This window comes from Sorex araneus, chromosome X (genome assembly GCF_027595985.1).
Source record: "Sorex araneus isolate mSorAra2 chromosome X, mSorAra2.pri, whole genome shotgun sequence".
Classification (NCBI taxonomy): domain Eukaryota; kingdom Metazoa; phylum Chordata; class Mammalia; order Eulipotyphla; family Soricidae; genus Sorex; species Sorex araneus.
In genome coordinates this window covers 157040069-157061975 of record NC_073313.1, presented here as the reverse complement: position 1 = coordinate 157061975, position 21907 = coordinate 157040069, and the positions used below count along the sequence as shown (strand labels likewise).

At 61.1% G+C, this 21907-nt stretch overlaps 1 protein-coding gene across 1 annotated transcript; it reads left to right on the top strand.

Annotated features, from left to right (window-relative positions):
- Window positions 1-10703: 10703 nt before the first annotated feature.
- HES6 (hes family bHLH transcription factor 6) lies at window positions 10704-11932 on the top strand. The gene is made up of 3 exons (XM_055121184.1): window positions 10704-10898; window positions 10967-11048; window positions 11149-11932. Exons 1-3 carry the CDS (start codon window positions 10704-10706, stop codon window positions 11574-11576), a joined length of 705 nt encoding a protein of 234 aa, XP_054977159.1. The 3' UTR covers window positions 11577-11932.
- The last annotated feature ends 9975 nt before the right edge of the window (window positions 11933-21907 follow it).

Here is a 21907-nt window from a genome sequence, read left to right as displayed (position 1 = left end):
TCCTCTGGGTCTTTTGTTTTCTTGAATCTGCAAGTCTTAAGAGTCTCCTTCCCAGAGACTCAGTTAAATCTCAATTTTCATTGCCAAGGACCGTTCCCTACCTGCCTGCATCACCGCCAGCCACAGGCCGTGAGCAGGGCGGGCCGTGTGCAGGACAGGCCCCGGGACACTGCTCCACAGACTGGACGGCCCTCAGCACACACCAAGGCCCCCCCATGACCAGACCCAGACCGGGTGCGGGTGTGGGTGCGGGCGGCCTCTGCTGCGGGGACAGACAAGGCTCAGGGTCAGCTACCTTCCTGCAGGCCAGCGGGGCAGCGCCACCCACAGGGCCGCGGCCAAGGCCGTGCAGGGACCAGCTCTGTGGGGCTCCTGAGCCCCGGCCGCGGGGTCTGTGGTCACCTGCCTGTGGGTGTGGGCACACCCTCATCACCCGCCAACAGGAGCTCTGCCCTGGGCACGGCCTGGCCTCCAGTGGCCTCTGTGGGAGGCTGGCCTCGGGCGTCCGGCCAGCGCGGCCAGCAGCACCCTCGTGCACACAGGCAACAGGCAGCCGGAGCCGGGCCAGGAACGCCGCGGGAATGGGCACGGAGCCTCGGCAGGTGCCGTCCAGTCCTTCTGCTTCTGTAAGCGCTTCTGCTTCTGTAAGCTCGGGCCTTGTGGCCTCACCGGGCAGTGCTCGGGCGCTGCGCCTGCTGCGGTGCTCAGGGGCCCAGGTGGTGCTGGGCATCGAGTCCACGAGCTGGGTTCACGCTTTAGCGCCCTGTGGGCCGCCTTGGGGCCACTGTCGAATTTCACTGGATCTTGGGCCGGAGAATAGCCCAGAGGGAAGGGGTTTGCCTGGCACGCAGCCCACCCGAGTTCCATACCAGGAATCCCAGAGGGTCCCCCACATCTCCAGGAGGAATTCCTGAGCACAGAGCCAGGAGTTACTCCTGAGCATCGCCAGGTGTGACCCAAAAAGAAAAAAAATTTTCCTCTGTCCCAGGGGGAAGTATGGAAGAACCCGGCCTTCAGGGCCCTGCTCTGCTGCCCTCTGCTGGCCGCCGCTGGCCCTGCCGCTCCCGCCCACCGGCTGCTTCCCAGGGTCCCAGGGTCGGAGCTCACAGCCGCCGGTGGGTGGAGCCCGGACTGGGGGCTGGAGGTGTGGGTGTGGGTGGGCCTGGCCCCCGTTTGCTCTCTCTGCAAAGACCTCGTGTCTCTCACGCTCCTGATCACAGCCCCCTCCCCGCCCAGGATGCCCACGCTCAGCCGGAGACAGAGGCCCCAGGCCCTGTAGTGGACGCTGCTCCTCTCCCCCACACTGGACGCTGCCCCTCCCCCACACTAGACGCTGCTCCTCTCCCCCACACTGGACGCTGGCCCTCCCCCACACTGTACGCTGCTCCTCTCCCCCGCCCCCACACTGGACGCTGCCCCTCCCCACCTTGTTCAGCTGCTTCTGGACTCCGGAACAGCCCTGGGGAGAGAACCGGAAGCTGGAGTCCAGACATGAAGCTGGTCCAAGGGCACCCGTGGGGGTGTCACAGCTAGACCTCAGCTCCACAGCCTGGGCAGCACGGGGCACCCCGGTCCAGCTGCCCCAGTGTCCTTCCCTGCCTCGTGCCAGCCCCCCACCCCCCGCCCGTGTTCCCAGCCCCGGCCACTTGCACCTCCCCAGGCTGCCTGCCCGTGTCCACAGTGGCCGTCCCGCCCTGGCCTGCCCTAGACCCGTGGTCCCAGTCCTGGCCCTGTGTTGCCCAGCTGTCTGCTGTCCTCACCTGGCCAGCCTGAGTCCCCCACTGCCGTGTGTCTGCCCCCAGGTGGAGCAGGGGCGCCACCTTCTCAGAGCGCGGCCATGGCAGGCGAGGGGTGCGGTGTGGGCAGGGCCGCCGTCCTGCTCGGGAGCCCAGCCTTGCCGAGGCGTGTCTCGTGTGTGGACCCCAGCACCCCCATGACTTACCAGGGGCCGCCCTCACCCGCCAGCCCCCTTCCTTCCCCGGTGCCGGGCCCACTCTAGCACGGACGGTCCACTGGCCAGGGTCCCGACCACGCGGTGTGGACAGGGTCCAGGGCGACCGTCCGTCCCGGGTGTGTCCTGCTCCACGTCTGAGAGATGCAGAAACCCAGGCGCAGAGCGCCAGCCCCTCGGGCTGCAGGGCAGGAAGCAGGGCGGTGATTAACCCTCCTGGGGACAGCCAGGCCTGGGGGAGTGTGCGCACCGCTGTGCCCGCTGCCAGGCCGAGGCTCCACCACCCAGGCCTGGCCAAAGCCTGCAGGAGCTGCCCTGAGCCTGACGTTCGAGAGCAGAACAGCGGCTCGGGGCGCTCCAGGGGCACGGCCGGCTATGCCGGGCTCCCTCCAGCGGGCGAGTTAGCCGAACGGAGAAATCACCGTTAAACAGAACCACGCTGGGTAAGGCTGGGAGTCGGCGGGAGGGCACGTGCCCAGCGTTGCCCGCCCTGGGTTCCACCCCGGCATGTCCTGAGCCCCACCACCCCGAGGGTGACGCTGGGTTCCCGCCAGCACTTGCTGGACTAAGCAGGTCAGGTGCGGCCCGCAGGAATAAACGGTAAAGCAGAAGATCCACGTACCTTGTTACTTATTGATTCAGCTCGTAGAAAGTGAGTGTGTTGGGGCCAGAGAGAGGGCACAGGGTTAAGGCGCTTGCTGGCATGCGGCCAGCCCAGTTCTGTCTCTGGCACTGCAGAAGGTCCCCTAAACCCCGCCAGGAATAAGTCTTGAGAACAAGCCAGGAGGGAGCCCCGAGCACAGAGCCAGGAGCGAGCCCTGAGCACAGAGCCGGGAGTGAGCCCTGAGCACAGAGCTGGGAATGAGCCCTGAGCACAGAGCCGGGAGTGAGCCCCGAGCACAGAGCCAGGAGCGAGCCCCGAGCACAGAGCCGGGAGTGAGCCCTGAGCACAGAGCCAGGAGTGAGCCCTGAGCACAGAGCAGGGAGTAAGCCCCGAGCACAGAGCCAAGAGTGAGCCCCAAGCACAGAGCCAGGAGTGAGCTCTGAGCACAGAACCGGGAGTGAGCCCCAAGCACAGAGCCTGGAGGGAGCCCCGAGCACAGAGCCAGGAGTCAGCCCTGAGCACAGAGTCGGGAGTGAGCCCTGAGCACAGAGCCGGGAGGGAGCCCTGAGCACAGTTGGGAGGGAGCCCTGAGCACAGAGCCGGGAGGGAGCCCTGAGCACAGAGCCGGGAGGGAGCCCTGAGCACAGTTGGGAGTGAGCCCTGAGCACAGAGCCGGGAGCGAGCCCCGAGCACAGAGCCGGGAGTGAGCCCTGAGCACAGAGCCGGGAGTGAGCCCTGAGCACAGAGCTGGGAGTGAGCCCTGAGCACAGAGCCGGGAGGGAGCCCTGAGCACAGAGCTGGGAATGAGCCCTGAGCACAGAGCCAAGAGTGAGCCCCAAGCACAGAGCCAGGAGTGAGCCCTGAGCACAGAGCCAGGAGTCAGCCCTGAGCACAGAGCCAGGAGTCAGCCCTGAGCACAGAACCGGGAGTGAGCCCCAAGCACAGAGCCTGGAGGGAGCCCCGAGCACAGAGCCTGGAGGGAGCCCCGAGCATAGAGCCGGGAGGGAGCCCTGAGCACAGTTGGGAGTGAGCCCTGAGCACAGAGCCGGGAGGGAGCCCTGAGCACAGTTGGGAGTGAGCCCTGAGCACAGAGCCGGGAGCGAGCCCCGAGCACAGAGCCGGGAGTGAGCCCCGAGCACAGAGCTGGGAGTGAGCCCCGAGCACAGAGCTGGGAGTGAGCCCTGAGCACAGAGCTGGGAGGGAGCCCTGAGCACAGAGCTGGGAATGAGCCCTGAGCACAGAGCCAAGAGTGAGCCCCAAGCACAGAGCCAGGAGTGAGCCCTGAGCACAGAGCCAGGAGTGAGCCCTGAGCACAGAGCCAGGAGTCAGCCCTGAGCACAGAACCGGGAGTGAGCCCCAAGCACAGAGCCTGGAGGGAGCCCCGAGCACAGAGCCAGGAGTCAGCCCTGAGCACAGAGTCGGGAGTGAGCCCTGAGCACAGAGCCGGGAGGGAGCCCTGAGCACAGTTGGGAGTGAGCCCTGAGCACAGAGCTGGGAGTGAGCCCTGAGCACAGAGCCGGGAGTGATCCCTGAGCACAGAACCGGGAGTAAGCCCTGAGCACAGAGTCAGGGAGCGAGCCCCGAGCACAGAGCCGTTTGTGAGCCCTGAGCACAGAGCAGGGAGTGAGCCCTGAGCACAGAGCTGGGAGTGAGCCCTGAGCACAGAGTTGGGAGTCAGCCCTGAACACAGAGCTGGGAGTCAGCCCTGAGCCCGGCCAGATGGCCAGGACCCCAGGCAGCCCCTGCACTGAGCCAGAGGCTGTCCCCAACCCCCTGCGCAGGAGCCCATCACGGTCCAGAGGGGCGACAGGGACATGCTGAAGAGCTGCGGGACCCGCGGGTGTAGGCGGGCGGCTGCCCTACCCCCTGTCCACTGCTGTGACCGGCACTGGAGGGCAGAGACTCTCAGAGAGGCCGGGTGGGGCCTGCGTGCCCGAGACCCGGGACCCCGCGCCTCGTGTCCCCAGCGTCCCCCAAGTGAACGCCGAGTGCCTCTGAGGATGGTCCCCAAGCCCAGAAGGAGTGGAAGGAAGGTCATGAGACCCGGCGAGGGCACTGCCCGCCTGGGACACCAGGGATTCTCCTGAAGCCTTTGCTGAAATCCGATTTTTTTTTCTATTTTTTATTTTTTTAAAGAGGCCAAGGAGGGGGCTGGAGCTATAGCACAGTGGGGAGGGCATTTGCCTTGCACGCGGCCGACCCGGGTTCAATCCCCGGCATACTATAGGGTCCCCCAGCACCGCCAGGAGTGATTCTTGCGTGCAGAGCCAGGAGTATCCCCTGAGCATCGCTGGGTGTGGCCCAAGAGCAAAAAACAAACAAACAAAAAAAGAGGCCGAGGAGGTGGTGCAGGGTTAGGGGCCTGGAAGGCACCCTGAGGTCCTGAGGTGTGTGTCCCCCAGCTCACATCCTTGGGCCGAGCACGGGACCACCTTCCCAGGCCCCTGAGTTCCGTGGGGAGCAACCCCAGGCCCCTGAGCACTGCTTGGGAGCCCCAAATAACAATGATAAGAAACAAATGTGTGAAAAAGCAGGGCGAGCGCGGGCAGAGGAGGGCGAGTGAGGGCACAGGAGGGTGGGTGTGGGCACAGGGAGAGCAGGCACGGGCACGGGAGGGTGGGTGCAGGCACAGGGAGAGCGGGCACGGGGCACGGGAGTGTGAGTGAGGGCCTGGGAGGGTGAGCGCGGGCACAGGAGGGTGAGTACACGGGAGGGTGAGCGCGGGCACCGGGCTCCGGCCCTTGCTGGGTACAGCCACCGTAGCTTTCTCCCCGGCACCCCATCAGGCAGAAACCAAACTGGCCGTGGCATCAGGGAGGAGAGTGGCCCTTGGGTTTGCCGGGGGCCCTCTGCTGTGATCGGGATCAGCCCCAGGCCCCTGAAGTGCTCCCTCTGGGCAGGGACCCTGTCCTGTCTGTGCAGGGAGCAAGGGTGGCCGCAGGCTCTCCACACTCATGTCCAGCACTCAAGGTCCGTGCGGTCAGCACTTCCTCCCCCCTTAGCGTGTGCCATGTCATCCCTGGGTGGTCCTGGGCTTTGGACCAGTGTGGGGGGCCGTGCTGACCATCCCATGGGGGTCTGCCCTCAGCATGCCCTGCCCGCCGGGCACTCCCATCCCCGTGCCCCTGGACAGCCACCCCAGTGGGTGCCTGTGACTTCCGGGAGGCACTGCCCAGGCTCCCCGCCCACCTGCTGTGACCTCTTTCCTGAGGCCCCCACTCCCTGTACCCCTCTCGTGCTCTGGTGCCCTCCGGAAGTGGGGATCAGTCCAGGGGTGCTGGCATGAAGGAAGGGCGTTCCGGTGAGTCTGGGCTTGGGCACAGGCAGCTCGGCGGGACCCAGTGTCCAGGCCACTGGCCGGTCTCTGCAGTGAATCGCCATCAGCTCGAGCAGAAAGCAGAGGTTGGTTGTCATAAAGTGAGGCTCCAGATACGGAGGTCTGGGCTCTGCTTCTGGCCTTGTGAGGCCCTGACCCCTGCACTGCAGACAGCGCCCGGGTGGCCACCATGTCCCTGTGTGCCCAACTGAGCGTTTGTGGCTGTGAGTTGGTGTCCCCCAGGTCACCAGCCTCTGGCAGGTCCACACGCTCCCCTCATCCCAGCAGACACCAGCCCTGTCCCCCCAGGGGACATGCCCGCCACTACTGGTGTCTTCTCCTGACTCTCGCCTTTTAGAGAATTGGCGGATGAGGCAAGGATGCTTTTATGTGCAGTTGCGTGTATCAAACACGGGCTGGGACCACGATTAAAGAAAGACTCATTTTGAAAATCTCATCAACGGCCAAGATCCAGAGACTATAAAATAAAGCTCCTGGAAGAGAGCGATGCAGAGTCTCCTGCCCCCCGTGCCTGGCTGTCTTCACTGGGGACCCCTCAGAGGGGGGCAGGTTGAATCTCCCTCCCCGCCCTAAGCAGAGCCCTGGCAGCCAAAAACCTCCAGAACCCAGCCACAGCCGTGCTCAAGGCCACTCTACACACACGGACAAGCCTCGCCTAAGAGGGAACCAGCAGGTATGTGGGACGTGGCTGAGATCGCCAAGCCTGCTCAGATGGGGACTGGGCCTCCTCCCCCCACGTCCCCAGTTTTCCAGGAGCTTGGCAGTCACACCCACAAACTGCCCCCAGTGCCGTGTAATCTCATCAACCACCAAGATCCAGAGACTACAAACCAAACTCCGGGAAGAGAGTGTCGCAGTATTTCCTGGAGCACGAGGCCACAAATACGGCCACGCGACCGCTTATACTCTAGCCCTCTGATGAACCTAAAGTAGCACACATTTGTTTGGTTTTGGCATACTTGCTTGTATTCTCTTATATAAAGGCTTTAATGGCCCCAGAATGAAATACAACAACCTTTGCACACTTCCCTTATTGTGGTGGGAAGATGCTCGCTGGGGGGAGGGTGGGTGTTTGAATATTATCTGTAATGAGCTGTTATGAACTACTGTATGAAAACAAAATGTATTAAAAAAAAAAGTCAAGTCTGGATTTCCTCTGACAGGGTTTACCCCCGAGAGGCGTGGCCTGCTTGAGGGGAGTGGCCTGTAAGATGGGCATGGTCTGATAGAAGGGCGTGGCTTGTTGGTGGGTGTGGCCTGTTTGAGGGGTGTGGCCTCTCCAAGAGGCGTGGTCTATAATGGGGCATGACCTGCTTGAGGGGCGTGGCTTGTCAGGTGGGGTGTGGCCTGCTGGAGGGACTCGGAGGCCCCCAAATCCTGCACCCAGCCCAGGCTCACTGTGGGCCTTACCCCTTGATCGGGCCTCGAGAGTGCCCCGAGGCCTCTCTGAGTCCCTTCCTTTGTCCCTCAGCCCTTCCCCGGTCTGGCTGTGCCCTGGGGCTCTGAAGTGTGTGTAACTCAGAGTGTGGGGCTGGAGGTCTGGGCTGTGCCCTCCTGCTGATGGGAGAAGGTGGAGGCCCCGGGGCAAAGTCCCAGCTTGCACCCAGGGCCCTGTGTGTGGTCCTGAGGGGTGGGCTCTGGCTCTGAGTTTCTGGGTGTGGGACCCCAGTGCCTTTCTGCTTCCTCATAGAGGTCAGGGGCACCCCTGCTCCCTGGGTCTGAACCCAGAGGAGCTCAGCACCCCTAGAGGTTGCCCCGGGGTGCCTGGGCCTGCACCAGGCTGACCCTGCCTCTGTCCCCTGCCTCTGTCCCTGAGGCCACAGTCCTGCCCATTGTCCCTGCCTCTGGGGAGATCAAAGGGGCCACACACCCAGGCTCAGGAAGTCTGTGTGTTGGCAGGGTTGGAAGGTGGAGCTGGTCCAGGGGACAAACAGGAAAATGTGCCTCCCCAGGGGAGGAACAGGAAGAGCGCTGCCCAAATGACAGTGGGGAGGGCACTTGCCCTATGTGTGGCCCACCTAGATTCAGTCCCTGGTGTCCCATGTTGTCCCCCAAGCCCTGCCAGGAGTGATCCCTGAGTGCTGAGCCAGGAGTCAGCCCTGAATCCTGCTAGGTAGGGGCCAAAACCTGAATAAAAAAAAAAAAGAAGTGGGGGGAGGAAGGGGCCTTTTCTGCCTCTTTGGGGTTTTTGTTTTTTTATTTTACCAATTCCACCTGACTTGTGTTGGCACACAGGTGACTCTGCCATGACCAAGCCTTCCTTGCCTTTTCCAATGCTTTCAAACGTTGACGCCCGGGGGTCAGTGCTGCAGGGTTGCATCTGGGCCCCAAGAGAGTGAGGGCCACACTCCTCCAAGCTGGAGACATGGCAGAGGGGTTAAGCCTGACTGGCAGGGCAGAGCAGTAGGACAGTGGGTAGGACGCTTGGTTCAGTCCCGGGACCCTAAAGGGCCCCCAGCACCACCAGGAGTATCCCTGAGTACAAACCGGGGTAACCCCTGGGCACCGCCAAATGTGGCCCCCAAACAAAACTAGACAAAAAGACGACTTGCACGAAGCCACCCCAGTTTCAGTCCTCAGCACCACATACAGTCCCCCCATCCTGCCAGGAGTGGTCCCCGAGCACGGTGCTCCAAATACCCCACCCCAAGAGCAAACTTTCCTTCTGGGGAAGCTTTTATTGCTTTTTCTAGAGTTACTCATGGTCTTTCTTTTCTTTCCCATTTCTAGTTTGTTTGCTCCAACCATTTGCCCTCACCGCATGCCCCTCCTCCCTCCCCGGTGTCCCTCTGGTCTTCCCAGAGCCTCCACCCTGCCCAGGGACAGCTCAGCCACCACCCCAGGCCGTGGCTTCTGGGCAGGTGTGAATCCAAGTTCATGAAATGTCACTGAGGGGCGAGAGTGATGGGACAGCGGGGAGGTCACTTGCCTTGCTGTGCACGGCCAGGAGTAATCCCCGTGTATAGAGCCAGGAGTAACCCCTCAACACTGGCTCTGGCCCAGAGACAAAAGAAACATCACTGAACTGATTTTTCCATTTCAGTTTCTCACGGGGACTCCTGGCTGACTAGTGAAGGCGGACCCTGTGGTTCTGGGGTGACCCTGAGCCCCTTCCCTGCTCCACCAGCCCTTCCGCTGGCCGGGGGAGGGCAGCCAGGTCCCTGAGCACTGGAGGTGGGGTGGGGGCAGGCAGAGCTGAGGAGCTTCTGGACCACAGGGAGGGAAGAGGCAGTTTCAGACCCAAACAGGCCGGGTGTGGGGGGAGGGCTCAGGGCCTGCTCCCTTGGCCTGGTGTTTGCAGAGACCAGTGAGAGGACGTTGGGGACTTTCAATCCTCTGTGCTCTTGTGATGACCACAGTTGGGGTCACTAGGGGTGTCTGGAGCCCACTCTCACCTCCCTGCTCTAGACTCGGGCCTCTCCTGGGAAAGAGGCCAGGCAGGGTCCAAGGCCAGAGCCTTTAGGGGCACAGCTGGAACCCTGGTCACCGGCCCAGGCTGGATGCGGGGGTCTGGGTGGGTACAGCGGGAGCAGGGGCAGAGAATAACGGGGAGCCCAGAGCCCACAGGGAGGAAGTCGCCCTGCTGGGCGGTGGGGTCCCGCCCTGCGGGAGGGGGGCCGGCGAGACGGGAGGGTGCGGGCTGCGCCTGGGGCCCTGGCAGATGGGCGGCCGGTCGTCTGGGGGACACGGGCGCGGCCGCCCGCGGACAAAGCGCCCAGACAAAGGCGCGACCAACACCTGTCGCTCTTGGCGCGGCGCTTTTCTCCCGAGCCGCTGCAGCTGCCAACTGTCACGGGCATCAAGTTACGGGGACCAGCCGGCGCGGGGGGGGGGGGCGGGGGGGGCGCGGGGCGGGGGGCGTGCACGGGCCGGCGGGGGGGCGAGATCGAGGGGGGCCGGAGCAGAAGGACAGTGGGGGGGGGCACGACTGCAGGAAAGCGGAGGAAGACAAGGAGCTAGGGGAGGGAGGGGCGACCCGGGGGGGAGGAGGGGTGCCGGCCCGCTAGGGTCCCCGCGCCGATTCCGGGTCGCGGAGTCAGTCTAAGGTTGGTGTCCCCACGCATCCGTGCAAAAGGAAAGGAAGGTGGACCGCGGGGCTCTCCTTCCCCGCCCAGCGCTGGCCGCACGGGATCCCCTTCTGGGCTCGATGACCGGCCTTTCCCCTAGGAACCCGACCTTGCAGGGGCTTCCCGAGATGAATGGATGGATGGAAGGAAGGGTGGATGGATGGAAGGATGGATGGATGGATGGATGGATGGATGGATGGATGGAAGGAAGGGTGGATGGAAGGAAGATGGATGGAAGATGGATGGAAGGGTGGGTAGGTGGAAGGAAGGTGCAGTGACCGGAAGGATGGGTGGTGGACGGATGGAAGGAGGGGTGGGTAAGTGGATGGATGGATGGGCAGCTGCATGGATGAGTGTAGGGACGGACGGACTGACGGACCGAGGGCCTCCGGCTCCCACGCACAGCACTCCTGGGGGGCTCGCCCGAGCAAGGAGGGACGCAAACACACCCCGGCCACAGCCCCCGCCGGGTCCCCGCCCCCGTCGCTGTGGGCCCCGCCCCGCGGGTCCCGGACCCGGAGCTGGGGACCACGCCCGGCCGCCACGCCCCGCCAGCTGCCGGCCGACGCGGCGGCCGGGCCAGACAAAGCGCGCGGCTCCCATTGGCCGAGGCGCGCCTCGCGGCCGGCGGCCCGGGGCCCCCGCGGCCAATGGGCGCATTGAGATGCAAATGAGGCGCTATAAGGCGGCGCGCGGGCGACGGGCGGGCGGCGCGCGGCTCTGGGCGCGCTCCGGGCCTCGGTCATGGCTCCGCCCCCGGCGGACGGCGGCGCGGCGCGCGGGGCCCGGGAGGCCGGCGCGGGCGCCGGGCGGGGCGGCGGGGCGGCCGCGGGGCCCGCGGGGCCCGCGCAGGCCCGGAAGCCGCTGGTGGAGAAGCGGCGGCGCGCGCGCATCAACGCGAGCCTGCGGGAGCTGCGGCAGCTGCTGGCGGGCGCGCAGGTGAGGCCCGGGCCGGCCGGGGGGTCCCGCGCGCGGCCCGAGGCTCACGCGTCCCCGCCCGCCCGCAGGTGCAGGCCAGGCTGGAGAACGCCGAGGTGCTGGAGCTGACGGTGCGGCGCGTGCAGGGCGCGCTGCGGGGCCGGGCGCGCGGTGAGTGGGCACGGGCGGGCCCGGGCGGGGCCGGGGGGCAGCGCGGGGGCCAGCCCGGGTTCGCTCACCGCCGCGCCGCTCTCTCCCCGCCCGCGCGCAGAGCGGGAGCAGCTGCGGGCCGAGGCCAGCGAGCGCTTCGCCGCCGGCTACATCCAGTGCATGCATGAGGTGCACACGTTCGTGTCCACGTGCCAGGCCATCGACGCCACCGTCGCCGCGCAGCTCCTCAACCACCTGCTGGAGTCCATGCCGCTGCGCGAGGGCAGCAGCTTCCGCGACCTGCTGGGGGACGCCCTGGCCGGACCCGCGGGAGGCCCCCCGGGCCAGAGCGCCTGGCCCCCGGGAGGGGCCCTGGGGTCCCCGCTGCCCAGCCCCCGGGGCCCCAATGACGACTTGTGCTCCGACCTGGAGGAGGCCCCAGAGGCTGAACTGAGCCGGGGCCCAGCCGAGGGCCTGGACTCGATGCCCAACGCCCTGGGCAGCCTGACCTCGGCCCGCCTGGCCCAGGGCGTCTGGAGGCCGTGGTGACGGGCCAGCCTTCCCTTCTCCCGGGGCCCAGATTAGGGGTTGTTGCTCTGCCCTCCTCCGGAGCAAGGCTGGAGGGGGCTGCCCGAGGGCATGTCCTGGGCACATCCTGCCCCAGGGTGAGGAGAGGGTCGGGGAGCAGCCGGTCGCTCGGGGAGTCACCTGCTGGAGCCAGGCAGGTCACCCCAGGGGTGCGGCCTCTCCCCTGGTGGCAGCTCTGGCCTGGCAGGAGCTGGACAGAGCCTGGGGCTGCAGCCGGCAGAGCAAGGCGAAGCCTCGAGTGTGGTGGGCACCAGGACACCGCATCTGTGCCAGCTGCCCGCAGGTGGTTAAATAAAGGACTCTGGAGAGTTGCTTGATCCTGAGGGTTTCTGAGTGAGGGAGGTTGGGGGGGGGGTGGGAATCCCCAGGGCGCCTTCCCTGGGTGGAGCAGCAGGCATCTGGACTGCAGTGTTGGCTTGGGGCCATCCCCAGAATCACCACGCCCTGGGGACTCCCTCTGCTCCCCAGCCTCAGGGGCCGAGGGATGTTCTCTCCAAGGTCGATTTTAGGGCCCAGGTACAAGGCACATAATGCAGTGGGCTTCGGTCAGTCACTCTGGCCCAAGGGAACGCTCTGTTGGAGGATGAAAAGTCCCACCCGGCCCCTGGCTGGATGTCAGAGCGGCACCATCCAGGCTGCCTGGACGTGGTCTGTGGGCCCAGAGGGCCAGAAGCCCCGGGAAGCTCGAATGGGTGGGAACTGGGTTGGGGACAGGCAGGCAGGACCGATGGTTGGTTTTACATCACTGCCACCACAGTCCAGTCCACAGAGGTCAGCCGACACGGTCAGCCCACTCATGCATCACTGTCACAGTCCAGCCCACACACCGCCTGCCCCAAAACTGCTCATTTTTGCCTTGGGAGGGGGGACCAGGATGGGGCCCCGGGTTCTGCTTCAGGAACATGGACCCCACTACCCTCTGTCCCTGCGGGCGTCTGGCTGTGTCCTCCCCTCCTGAACCAGCCCTGATCAGATGGTCCCGGTGAGGGGCCCAGGGCGGGTGCCCCCGGGGTCGTGCTCCTCACTGGGCTATACTGTGACAGATGTCCTGGGCACCAACCAGCAGGCCTGATGGCAGAGGCCTCTGCAAAGGCCCTGATGCCATCTGGGGGCGGCAGCCTCGGGCTGCTTTGAAGGTACCCTCCTCTGGCGACACCCTAGCAAGGCTCAGTAGGCCAAGGGAAGTCGGCGGCTGGTACCAGGCCCCTCTGGCCTGTGCTGCCTGCCCCAGGGCAGTGACCACTGCTGGGCAGGCCCGGGACGCCCTCCCTCCTGCCCTGTCACACCACCTCTGTCCCCGGGACCCCATCCCTGAGCACTGTCTACAGCTGTGAGGGGCCCTTCTGCCCTGGCAGTCTGCCTCTCCTGCTGGCTCTGCCTGCCCTCTGGCGCTGCCCTCCCACCCGCACCGTCCATTCCTCCCGCCAGGGGTCTTTGCCATAGGTCTACAAACAACTTGTAACACCTCCCCCGCCTGCAGTCTCAGCATCACCCTCTATCCAAAGGCCCAAATTTGGGCACCCCGTGCCGCTGACACCATGCATTCAGGGCAGTTCCCAGCGCCTCCATCCCCGGTACCCTCCTCCCGCTGTCCCCGGCCAGGTCCCAGGTCCCCGTTCCAGCGGCGATCTCTCTCCATCCCTGACCTCCCTGCAGCCAGACACCCGCCCCCTCCCCGTCACTCCTCCAACTCCGCATCTACCCGAGTCATCTCTGCCGGTCCCCACGCTCTTGTCTTGCATTGCAAACCAGAGAGAAGGTGGTGCCGGTTGTTCTCCCGGGGCAGGCGACCAGACTGGGCGCTGGAGGTGCTGGCAGAGCCTCACGGTGCTCAGGGACCCCCGCCAGGCGGCACTGGCAAACGCCGGGAGGCACCGAGCCGTGGCCACGCCCAGATCCCCGGCGCGCCGGGAGGGCGCCGCCAGGCTTTCTGGGAGGTGTAGTTCCGTCATGCTTCAAGGAACCCCGAGCTGGGACTACGAGTCCCAGAAGCCTCCGCGGCTCGACCCGCCCCCCTCCCCCCCCCCCCCCCCCCGCTGCCACCTGCGCGCGAGGCTGGGGCGCGCGGGCTCTGGGCTTCGCCGGCCTCGACGCGACCCGTCCGCCTGCCTGGCCCCAGCCGCTTCGGGCCACTGAGCCCCCCACGAACCTGCCCCCGCCCCCCTCTCCGTGGAACGTGCGGCCCCCCCCCCCCAGCCCCAGGTGCTCGGCCCAGTCTCCTGCACCGGCAGAGTGCTGGAAATTTCTCCCGTCGCGCTTCCTCGCGCAGGTGGCCGTCCTTCTCGACGTCCTGCAGGCCCGCGAGCCCCTGAGCCCCTGCCAGGTGGACTGTGCTCGTGCTGGCCCCATGCCCTCCCGCCCGCATCTCCGGGCAGCAGCTGGGGACGCCTACTGTCGGGGTCGGCCAGGACTTTCCACATGGCTGTGGGGGGCCACATGCCCCCAGCCCCCTCTGAGTGACCACCGCAACGGCGGAGAGAACGCTCGGAGCCCAGTCTCACCCCAGTCCTGGTGGGCTTTAGCCGAAGGTTTCTGCGGGTCCCTTCCAGGTGACCCCAAGTTCTTCAAGGTCACCAAGCGCAACCGTAAATACAGCTGCCCGTGCACCTGCGCCCCTGAGAACCCGGGGAACGCACAGCAGCGCGGCGCAGCCTGGCCCGCGTTGGCCCTCACGGACACCAGCCCCCCTCCCCCTTCCTGGTCCTGCCGCACTGCTCCCGGACTGGTTGGTGCCCGCGGTGGTCCTTAAGGCTGAGTCCAGGGCCTCAGCAGCACACGTGGGAGGCCTGAGCCCCACCAGGAAGGAACCCCCAGGCCCTGGGACGTCTCCAGATGACACGCTCCCCACCCCCCAAAAAACAACTAACCAGGGCTCTGGGACTCGGGACAGAAGAAGGTCCAGAGCCTGCTGGTCAGCAAGGCCTAGAGCCTTCAGACTGGCCTCTCCGCCTGTCCCTGCGCGCCCTTGCCAGGGCCCTGACCCACTGCTCTGGCCCTCTGCCCTACGTGCTGCCCGAGCCCCCTGGGCCGCCTTGCTGCTCTTTGGTCCTGAGCATGGTCCAGTCTTCCTGCTGCTGTGTGCTGGCCGCCGGGGTCAGGGCCCCTCCCCGGCTGTGGCTTGCTTGAGCCGGAGCTCATCTTGGGGAGCTGAGCTGGGTGATGTGTGGGAGCTCAGGGCAGGACAGCAGAGACCTGGAGGTGGTCAGCGAGTAGGACACTCGCTCTGCATTCTGCTGACCGGGGTTCAGTCCCCAGCATCCCATGTGGTTCTCTGAGCACTGCTAGGCGTGACTCTGGAGTGCAGAGCCAGGAGCAAGCCCCGAGTACTGCTGCATGTGGCCCAAAAGCCAAAAAGAAAGAGAGAGACAGGGTTATGGTGCCGCCAGCAGGTAAACCTGCACCTGTGGGGCGAGTGCATCATACCCCAACAACTTGGGGCCAAGTTTACCAAAAATTAAACAGGTAAAAGTTAGGTATGTGGGAGCCACGCATACCTAATGAGCTCAGCTATATAAGCTCATTTATTGGCCTTGTTTCAGAGACCCATAAATCTCGAAAGAGATCAAAAGATGCAGTTATGGTCTGTAGTGCAGAGGTAGGTGGGAACCCGTGGCTGAGAGCTCTAAGCTCTCTTGGATCAGGACTGGGCCTCCTCCCCACAGGTCCCCAGTTTTCCAAAAGCTTGGCAGTCACACCCACAAACTGCCCTTGGCACCATGTAATCTCATCAATGGCCAAGACCCAGATACTGTAAACGAAAGCTCCTGGAAGAGAATGACACAGAATTTCCTGGACATTATATTCTATCCATAACAAGCAATACAAAATAAATCGTCTAGCATTGCCTTTTCGGCAGGTTTGAGTGGTGGTGAGACTGGTGTCAAAATATCGAATGTAACCAAAGTAGAGAGAGAGTATGGGGGATGTTCCCACCACACAAGCAGGGGAAGGGTTGGAACAGGGTGGGGGGATACTGGGGATTTTGGTGGTGGAAAGTGTGCACTGGCGAAGGGATGGGTGTCTGATGATTATATGACCGAAGCTCAAGCAAACATGAAAGCTTGTAGCTGTATCTCATGGTGGATCAAAAAAAAGAGGGGGGAGGAATAATAATAAAATAAAGTTAACATTCAGAATAGGATAAAAAAGAGAAAGTAACGTGGAGTTCATGCCGAATTCAATCAGCTTAACCAATGGCTGAATAAATAGCAGTACTCCTACATTATTAGAAAAAAAAAAAGAAAAGAGAGAGAGGGAGGGAGGGGAGGTGGGTGCCCAGTTTATGCAAGCAACAGATGACAAGGGTGGAGCAAGCTCTGCCCAGGAAGGAACATTCTGGAAAGAGGAAGACACTGAGGCCTTGGAGGGTGGGGGTGCAGCTAGGCTGTAGAGCTTTTGGGGGGAAGGAGGAGACCTCCGGGGCTGCACAGAGCAGTGCCGGGGGTAGGGGACGACTGGAGGCCTGAAGCTAGGCAGGGAAAGCTCAGAGGCTGAGTCCGTGCCCAGTGGGCATGGGCCCCGGGTCATCTCTCCTGCACCACACAGTCCCAGAGCACACCACTGGGTGAACACTGAATGACTGAGCACTGAGCTGTCAGGCCGTTCAGGGGACCCCCATGCTGCCTGCAGCCCCCAGACACCACCCTTTGATTTCTTTTTTTTTCCTTTTTGGGTCACACCTGGCGATGCACAGGGATTACTCCTGGCTCTGCATTCAGGAATCACCCCTGGTGGTGCTCAGAGGACCATATGGGATGCTGGGAATCGAACCCAGGTCGGCCTCGTGCAAGGCAAACGCCCTACCCGCTGTGCTATTGCTCCAGCCCCCACCCTTTGATTTCATCCCAATTCTCTGCACCATAGTGCCGGGGCAAGGCACACTCAGCACCCACCTCCTCTGCTCCGCCCTGCCCGGTCCTGGAGTGTCACAGCAGGAGTGTCACAGCATCCCTGAGGCAGGTCCTTCCACTCCACACCCACAGGGGATGGACACAGGTCAGATTCAGGCCAAAACAGTGGAGGGGATGCAATGGCCTTGCATGACCGGTGCTTGAGAGCCGTGTTCTGGCCCCTCCCCCCGCCCCGCCCACTGAAGCTCCTTTCGTGGGGGCCGGAGCGATAGTACGTAGTGCAGTGGGCACCTCCTGGGGTTTCCCAAGTGGCCAGGAGTGATCCCTGAGTGCAGCGCCAGGGCCGCCAGGCAATCCTGTCACCCGTTAGAGGTTCAGAGCTGCTCGGGCTGTGCCACAGGGCGGTCAGTGCACGCAGGGGTGACCCAGGGGGCCCTATTTTCAGGTTTGAATGGAAACTTCATTTCCTTTCACTGGCAGGAATGCCCTGACGTGGTCTCCCAGGTGTCATCTGAAGTCTTGCCTCGCAGTCTCTGAGCTGCCTTGGGCGGGCATGGCACTGCGAGTTCCTTACGGTCACTTCTGAAGGAACTGACCAGCACTGGAACGCCACACGTCCTGTTATGGCACTGGGGACCATGCGTCCTGAGAGGCACTGGGGGCCACGCGTCCACGTTAGATGCATCAAACATGACATCCGTTTCCCATCTCAAAGTACTGCTGTTCAGTTATGCTTTGAACTGTCTGAAGGTCAGGAGATGGCTCAAGGGCTGGGTGAGACTCCTGTGCAGAAGCCCCGAGTTGGATCCCAGCACCCACAGCCTCCACCACCACACTGACCATCCGAGCACTGAGCTTTCATGCCTGCACCAAAATGCCTGCCCAGAAGCACAGGGATCTGCCCTGTGCCCACTGAGAACTGTTTGGGAGTAAAAAAAAAAACAACCTAAACTGATGAGATTTCTTTTTTAAAATTTTGGGCCACACCTGGTGGTGCCCGGGATTGCTCCTGACCTGGTGGGGCTCAGGGGACCAAGAGCAGGTGCTGGGTAGACCTGGGTTGGCAGTGTGCAAGGCAAAACCCTCCACACTGTGCTATTGCTCCAGCCCATTTTGTTCCTTAGAGTAGTTATTTTCTCTTTCAATGTTTTCATGGAGGCACCATGATTTACAATGCTATTAATGGTAGGGTTTCATGCATGCAGTATCCCAACACCTGCCCTCAACCAGGGTGTCCCCCCAACCTACATCTCCACCCCTACTCCCCCCGCACTTTAGGCTCAGTCCTGTAGACCAGTTTTCAGGTTCTGATTTGACAAATAAATTTCCTCAGCACGATCCTCTCCAGATTCATGCACGCTGCAGCAACTTGCAGGATTTCATCTTTTCTTGCGGCCGAGGAGCACTGCACTGGTCACGTACCAGTGTCTGTCCCGTCATCTGATTCTCAGCCTTCATTCTTGGTCCCATGCAGGAGTTCTGTTTTAAACGCAGGTATTAGAGGGGCCAGAGAGATAGATGAATCGATGAGAGCACATACTTCACATATAGGAATTCCAGATTTGATCCCATAACACACGGTCCCCTGAGCACCACCGGGAGCTACCCCAAATCTGAATGAAGAGTAACTCCTGAGTACCACCTGGGTGGCACAAAACAAAACAAAATCAAGATTTAAGATAGAGATGAAGGTGGCTGGAGCAATAGTACATATGGTCCCCTGAGCACCGCCAGGGGTGATTCTTGAGTGCAGAGCCACGAGTAACCCCTGTGCATCGCCGGGTGTGACCCAAAAAGCAAAAAAAAAAAAAAAAAAAAAGGACTAGAGATGAAAATATTCATTCCTGGGGCTTGGAGGGCTGGAGAGATAGTACAGCAAGTAAGGCTCTTGCCTTGCAAATGGCTGATAGGGGTTCAGTCCCAAGCAACCCAGATGGTCACTGGAGCGCCACCAGGAGTGACCCCTGAACAAAGAGCTAGGAGTAAGCCCTGAGCACTGCTAGCTCCAAATGAAACAACACAAATATCTTGACTTCAAATGATTTTATTAAAATACTTTTATTTTGGGGGCCAGGGTGATAGTGCCAGTGGACAGGGTGCTGGCCTTGCACACGGCCAAGCCGCTTCTATCCTGTCAGGAATAGACAGTCTGAGGAGAGGTGCTGAAGAGTGGTTTATGGGAACTTTACTTCCCAGAAAGTCGACATCCATAGTGAGAAAACTCCCTGATGGGGGGCCAGTAACCACTCGTATCTCACTACCTCTCCCAGAGAAGATTCCTTAGAGATAAAGTCCCTTTAGAGCCCCTCAGCTCCTATGCTCCTATGAGCCACGTAGTTCCTGCTGGCTTCGCCTGGGTAGATTTCTGTAAACAATTCTCCCTGTTCTTCCTCTGATTGTTGGTCAAAGGCAATAAAGTGGGGATGCGACAGGCTCTCACTCCCCAAGGCTGTGAGCCCGAGCCCGTGCTGTCACTTTCCTTTCTTACTGTCTTGTTTTGTTTTGGCGCCTCACTCTGATACTCAGGGCGTACTGCACTCACGGATCACCCCTGGCAGGCGTGGGGATACTGGGCATCAAATGCAGGTTGCTGTGTGCAAGGCGAATTCTCTGTACTATCTCTCCGGCTGCGTCGTTTTCTTTTTTTGAATTTTATTGAATCACAGTGAAATAGTTACAAGCTTTCATATTTGGGTTATAATCACACAATGATCAAACACCCATCCCTCCACAAGTGCACATTCCCCACCACCAATATCCCCAATATACCCCCCTTTCCCACCCTCCTCTTGTCTCCATGGCAGATAATATTCCCCATACTCTCTCTACTTCTGGGCATTATGGTTTTTTTTTTCTTTTTGGGTCACACCCGGCAATGCACAGGAGTCACTCCTGGCTCTTTACTCAGGAATTACCCACTGGCGGTGCTCGGGGGACCATATGGGATGCCGGGATTCGAACCCGGGTTGGCCGCGTGCAAGGCAAACGCCCTCCCCGCTGTGCTATTGCTCCAGCCCCCTACTTCTGGGCATTATGGTACATCTTGTTCTCTTTTCTGATTTGTTACTTTTATTTATTCGGGTTTTTATTCAATTTTATTTCATTGAACGTCTCATTTTCTTAATCCTCACAGCACCCATTCCTACTTGTTCACCTGGGGCTGGTCCCTGGCACTATCTCTGGCACCACATCTGATTCCCCTGAGTGCTGCCTGGAGTGATCCCTGAGTGCAGAGCCAGGAGAAAGCCCTGAGCACTGCTGGGTGTGGCCCAAAGTCCAACCAACCAAATAAATAAAATGCTTTTATTTTAGGGTTTGGAGTGATAATACAGTAGGTAGGGAGTTTGCCTTGCACGCAGCTGACCTGGGTTCAATCTCAGGCACCCCATATGGGCCCCTGAGCACTGTCAGGAGTGATTCCTTAGCACAGAGACAGAAGAAGCCCTGAATACAGCTGGGTATTGCCCTTCCCCAAAAACCCTTTTATCGCAAAGCATCAGCTATAATGGAAAATTATTAATAGCGTTCTAGTTTTTTGCTTGTTCATTGGACCAAGGGCTGGCAGTGCACAGGCTTAGCCCTGCTCTGCACACAGGCTCACTTCTGGCGGGGCTTGGGAGACATACCGAGTGTGGGGAATAAAACCAGGTCTCTGTGCAAGGGAAGCACCCTCCCTGCTGTGCTATGGCCCTGGCCCCTGTTGATAACACTCTAAATGGCTTCTTGCTTTTGCCCAATTCATGTCCACTAGTTTCTGAAGCTGCATACTTTTCATTTTATGAATACTTATCTCTGATCTCTGAATTTAATGGCAATTCTGCTCCAATAGGTCAGAAACTTAAAGGGACTTCATTGGGTGTCCTTGTTTGGGGTTTCCTTGAGTTCATGGTCAGATGCTGGCTGGGGCTGCTGGTTCCCCTGAGGGATTCACTGACTTGGACATCTGCCATAGTCCTGTCTTGGCTGGTGGCCCAGCGGCCAGGAGGAGGTTGTTGGATACAAGGCAACAGGTGACTCTGAGGCTGGGGAGCCTCAGGGGCTTGAGTTCTCACTTTGTGACTGGCTTCCCTCAGAGCAAGCAATGCCAGGGAGCAGGTCAAAGCTGCAGAATGTTTAAAAATCAAGGCTGAGTTGTGGAGACCATGGGATGGTGCCTGTCCAAACCCCATCAGTTAAAGGGTTCAGGGTCATGCAGAGAAGTCCCTGAACCTTCCACGGTATTGGAGGGGTGGCAAGGATACATTTTAGATGCAGGTGTACAAGGGGAGATATTCCTGCAGAACACTCTGGAACAGACTGCCTGCCCCCCCGGGATAGCTGGCAGTGCCTGTGATACCAGGAGCCTGCCCTGTCTCCAGATTATTCAAAATTTCAAGATGAAACATTTCTCATTTTCCTCGAAGACCAATCCTGGAGTGGATTTAGTTGACCTGGGCAGGCACAGAATGGGAAGCAGCCTCAGTTTCAGCTTTTATTAGCTCTAGGGTAGGAAGACTTGTGTCACACACGAGGAGCTGAAAACCTAGGCATGCCTACTATGTGCCGGGTGCTGGGAACTGAACTTCCAGGCCTTCTACAGCTCATATTCCAGTGAAGATTGTCTTAAATACAGAAATAAATGCAACACTACATCCATGACAGAAGCTCTACAGGAGACGTGTAAGGGGGTTTCACTTGAGTTTCCAAGAAAGATTTTCATGAGAAATGTTCATGTGCAATGCACCTGACAAATGTCCTGAGGTGAAAGCTTCAAGAGATGAAGAGAAAGCTTGAGAGGAAGCTGTTGACTGTGGGGACAGAGTAGATTCAAAGGACACTCTTAGGGGTGGAGAGTGCATTTGCTAGGACTTGGGGGTGGAGACACACACACATTTGGCATTTGCTATTTAGCACTGCAAAACACGACTAAAAATTCAGTGGTTCAAAGTCAGTTACACATTATCCTGCAAACTCTGTGACTCAGGAGTCAAGGCACAGTTGAATCTTCCGTAAGAAACCAAGGTTGGGGCCAGGCCTGAGGCGTGAGGGTCCAAGTCCCCTGACTACTGCTGGGGCTGGGTTTTCTTGGACGGAAAGCCTGCATCTTGGGGGCTTCAGCCCGTGATGGGTGCACCCGGTATCCCACGGGCCCTCCTGGAAGGGCGGCATCAGGAGTCGGTGCGAAGGACTCATGTTACCCAACCCAGGCTAGTTTCACACTCTTGCAAATGGGTTCTGGCACTTCCAAGTGAAGGAAGTCTCTCAGAAGCCCTATGTTGGGGCGGGGGCCATGGGGGCCACCTTGGAGTCCATCCACCATGAGGGGTCCAGGGTAGGAACCAGAGAAGCGTCAACCCTGGAAGGAGATAGGTGGGGAGTAGGGAAGTTTCAGTCGGAAGCGCTGAGTTGAGTCCTTGAGCCGTCAGGTCGCGCCGGGTGGGAACTGAGCTGGACGGTGGATGT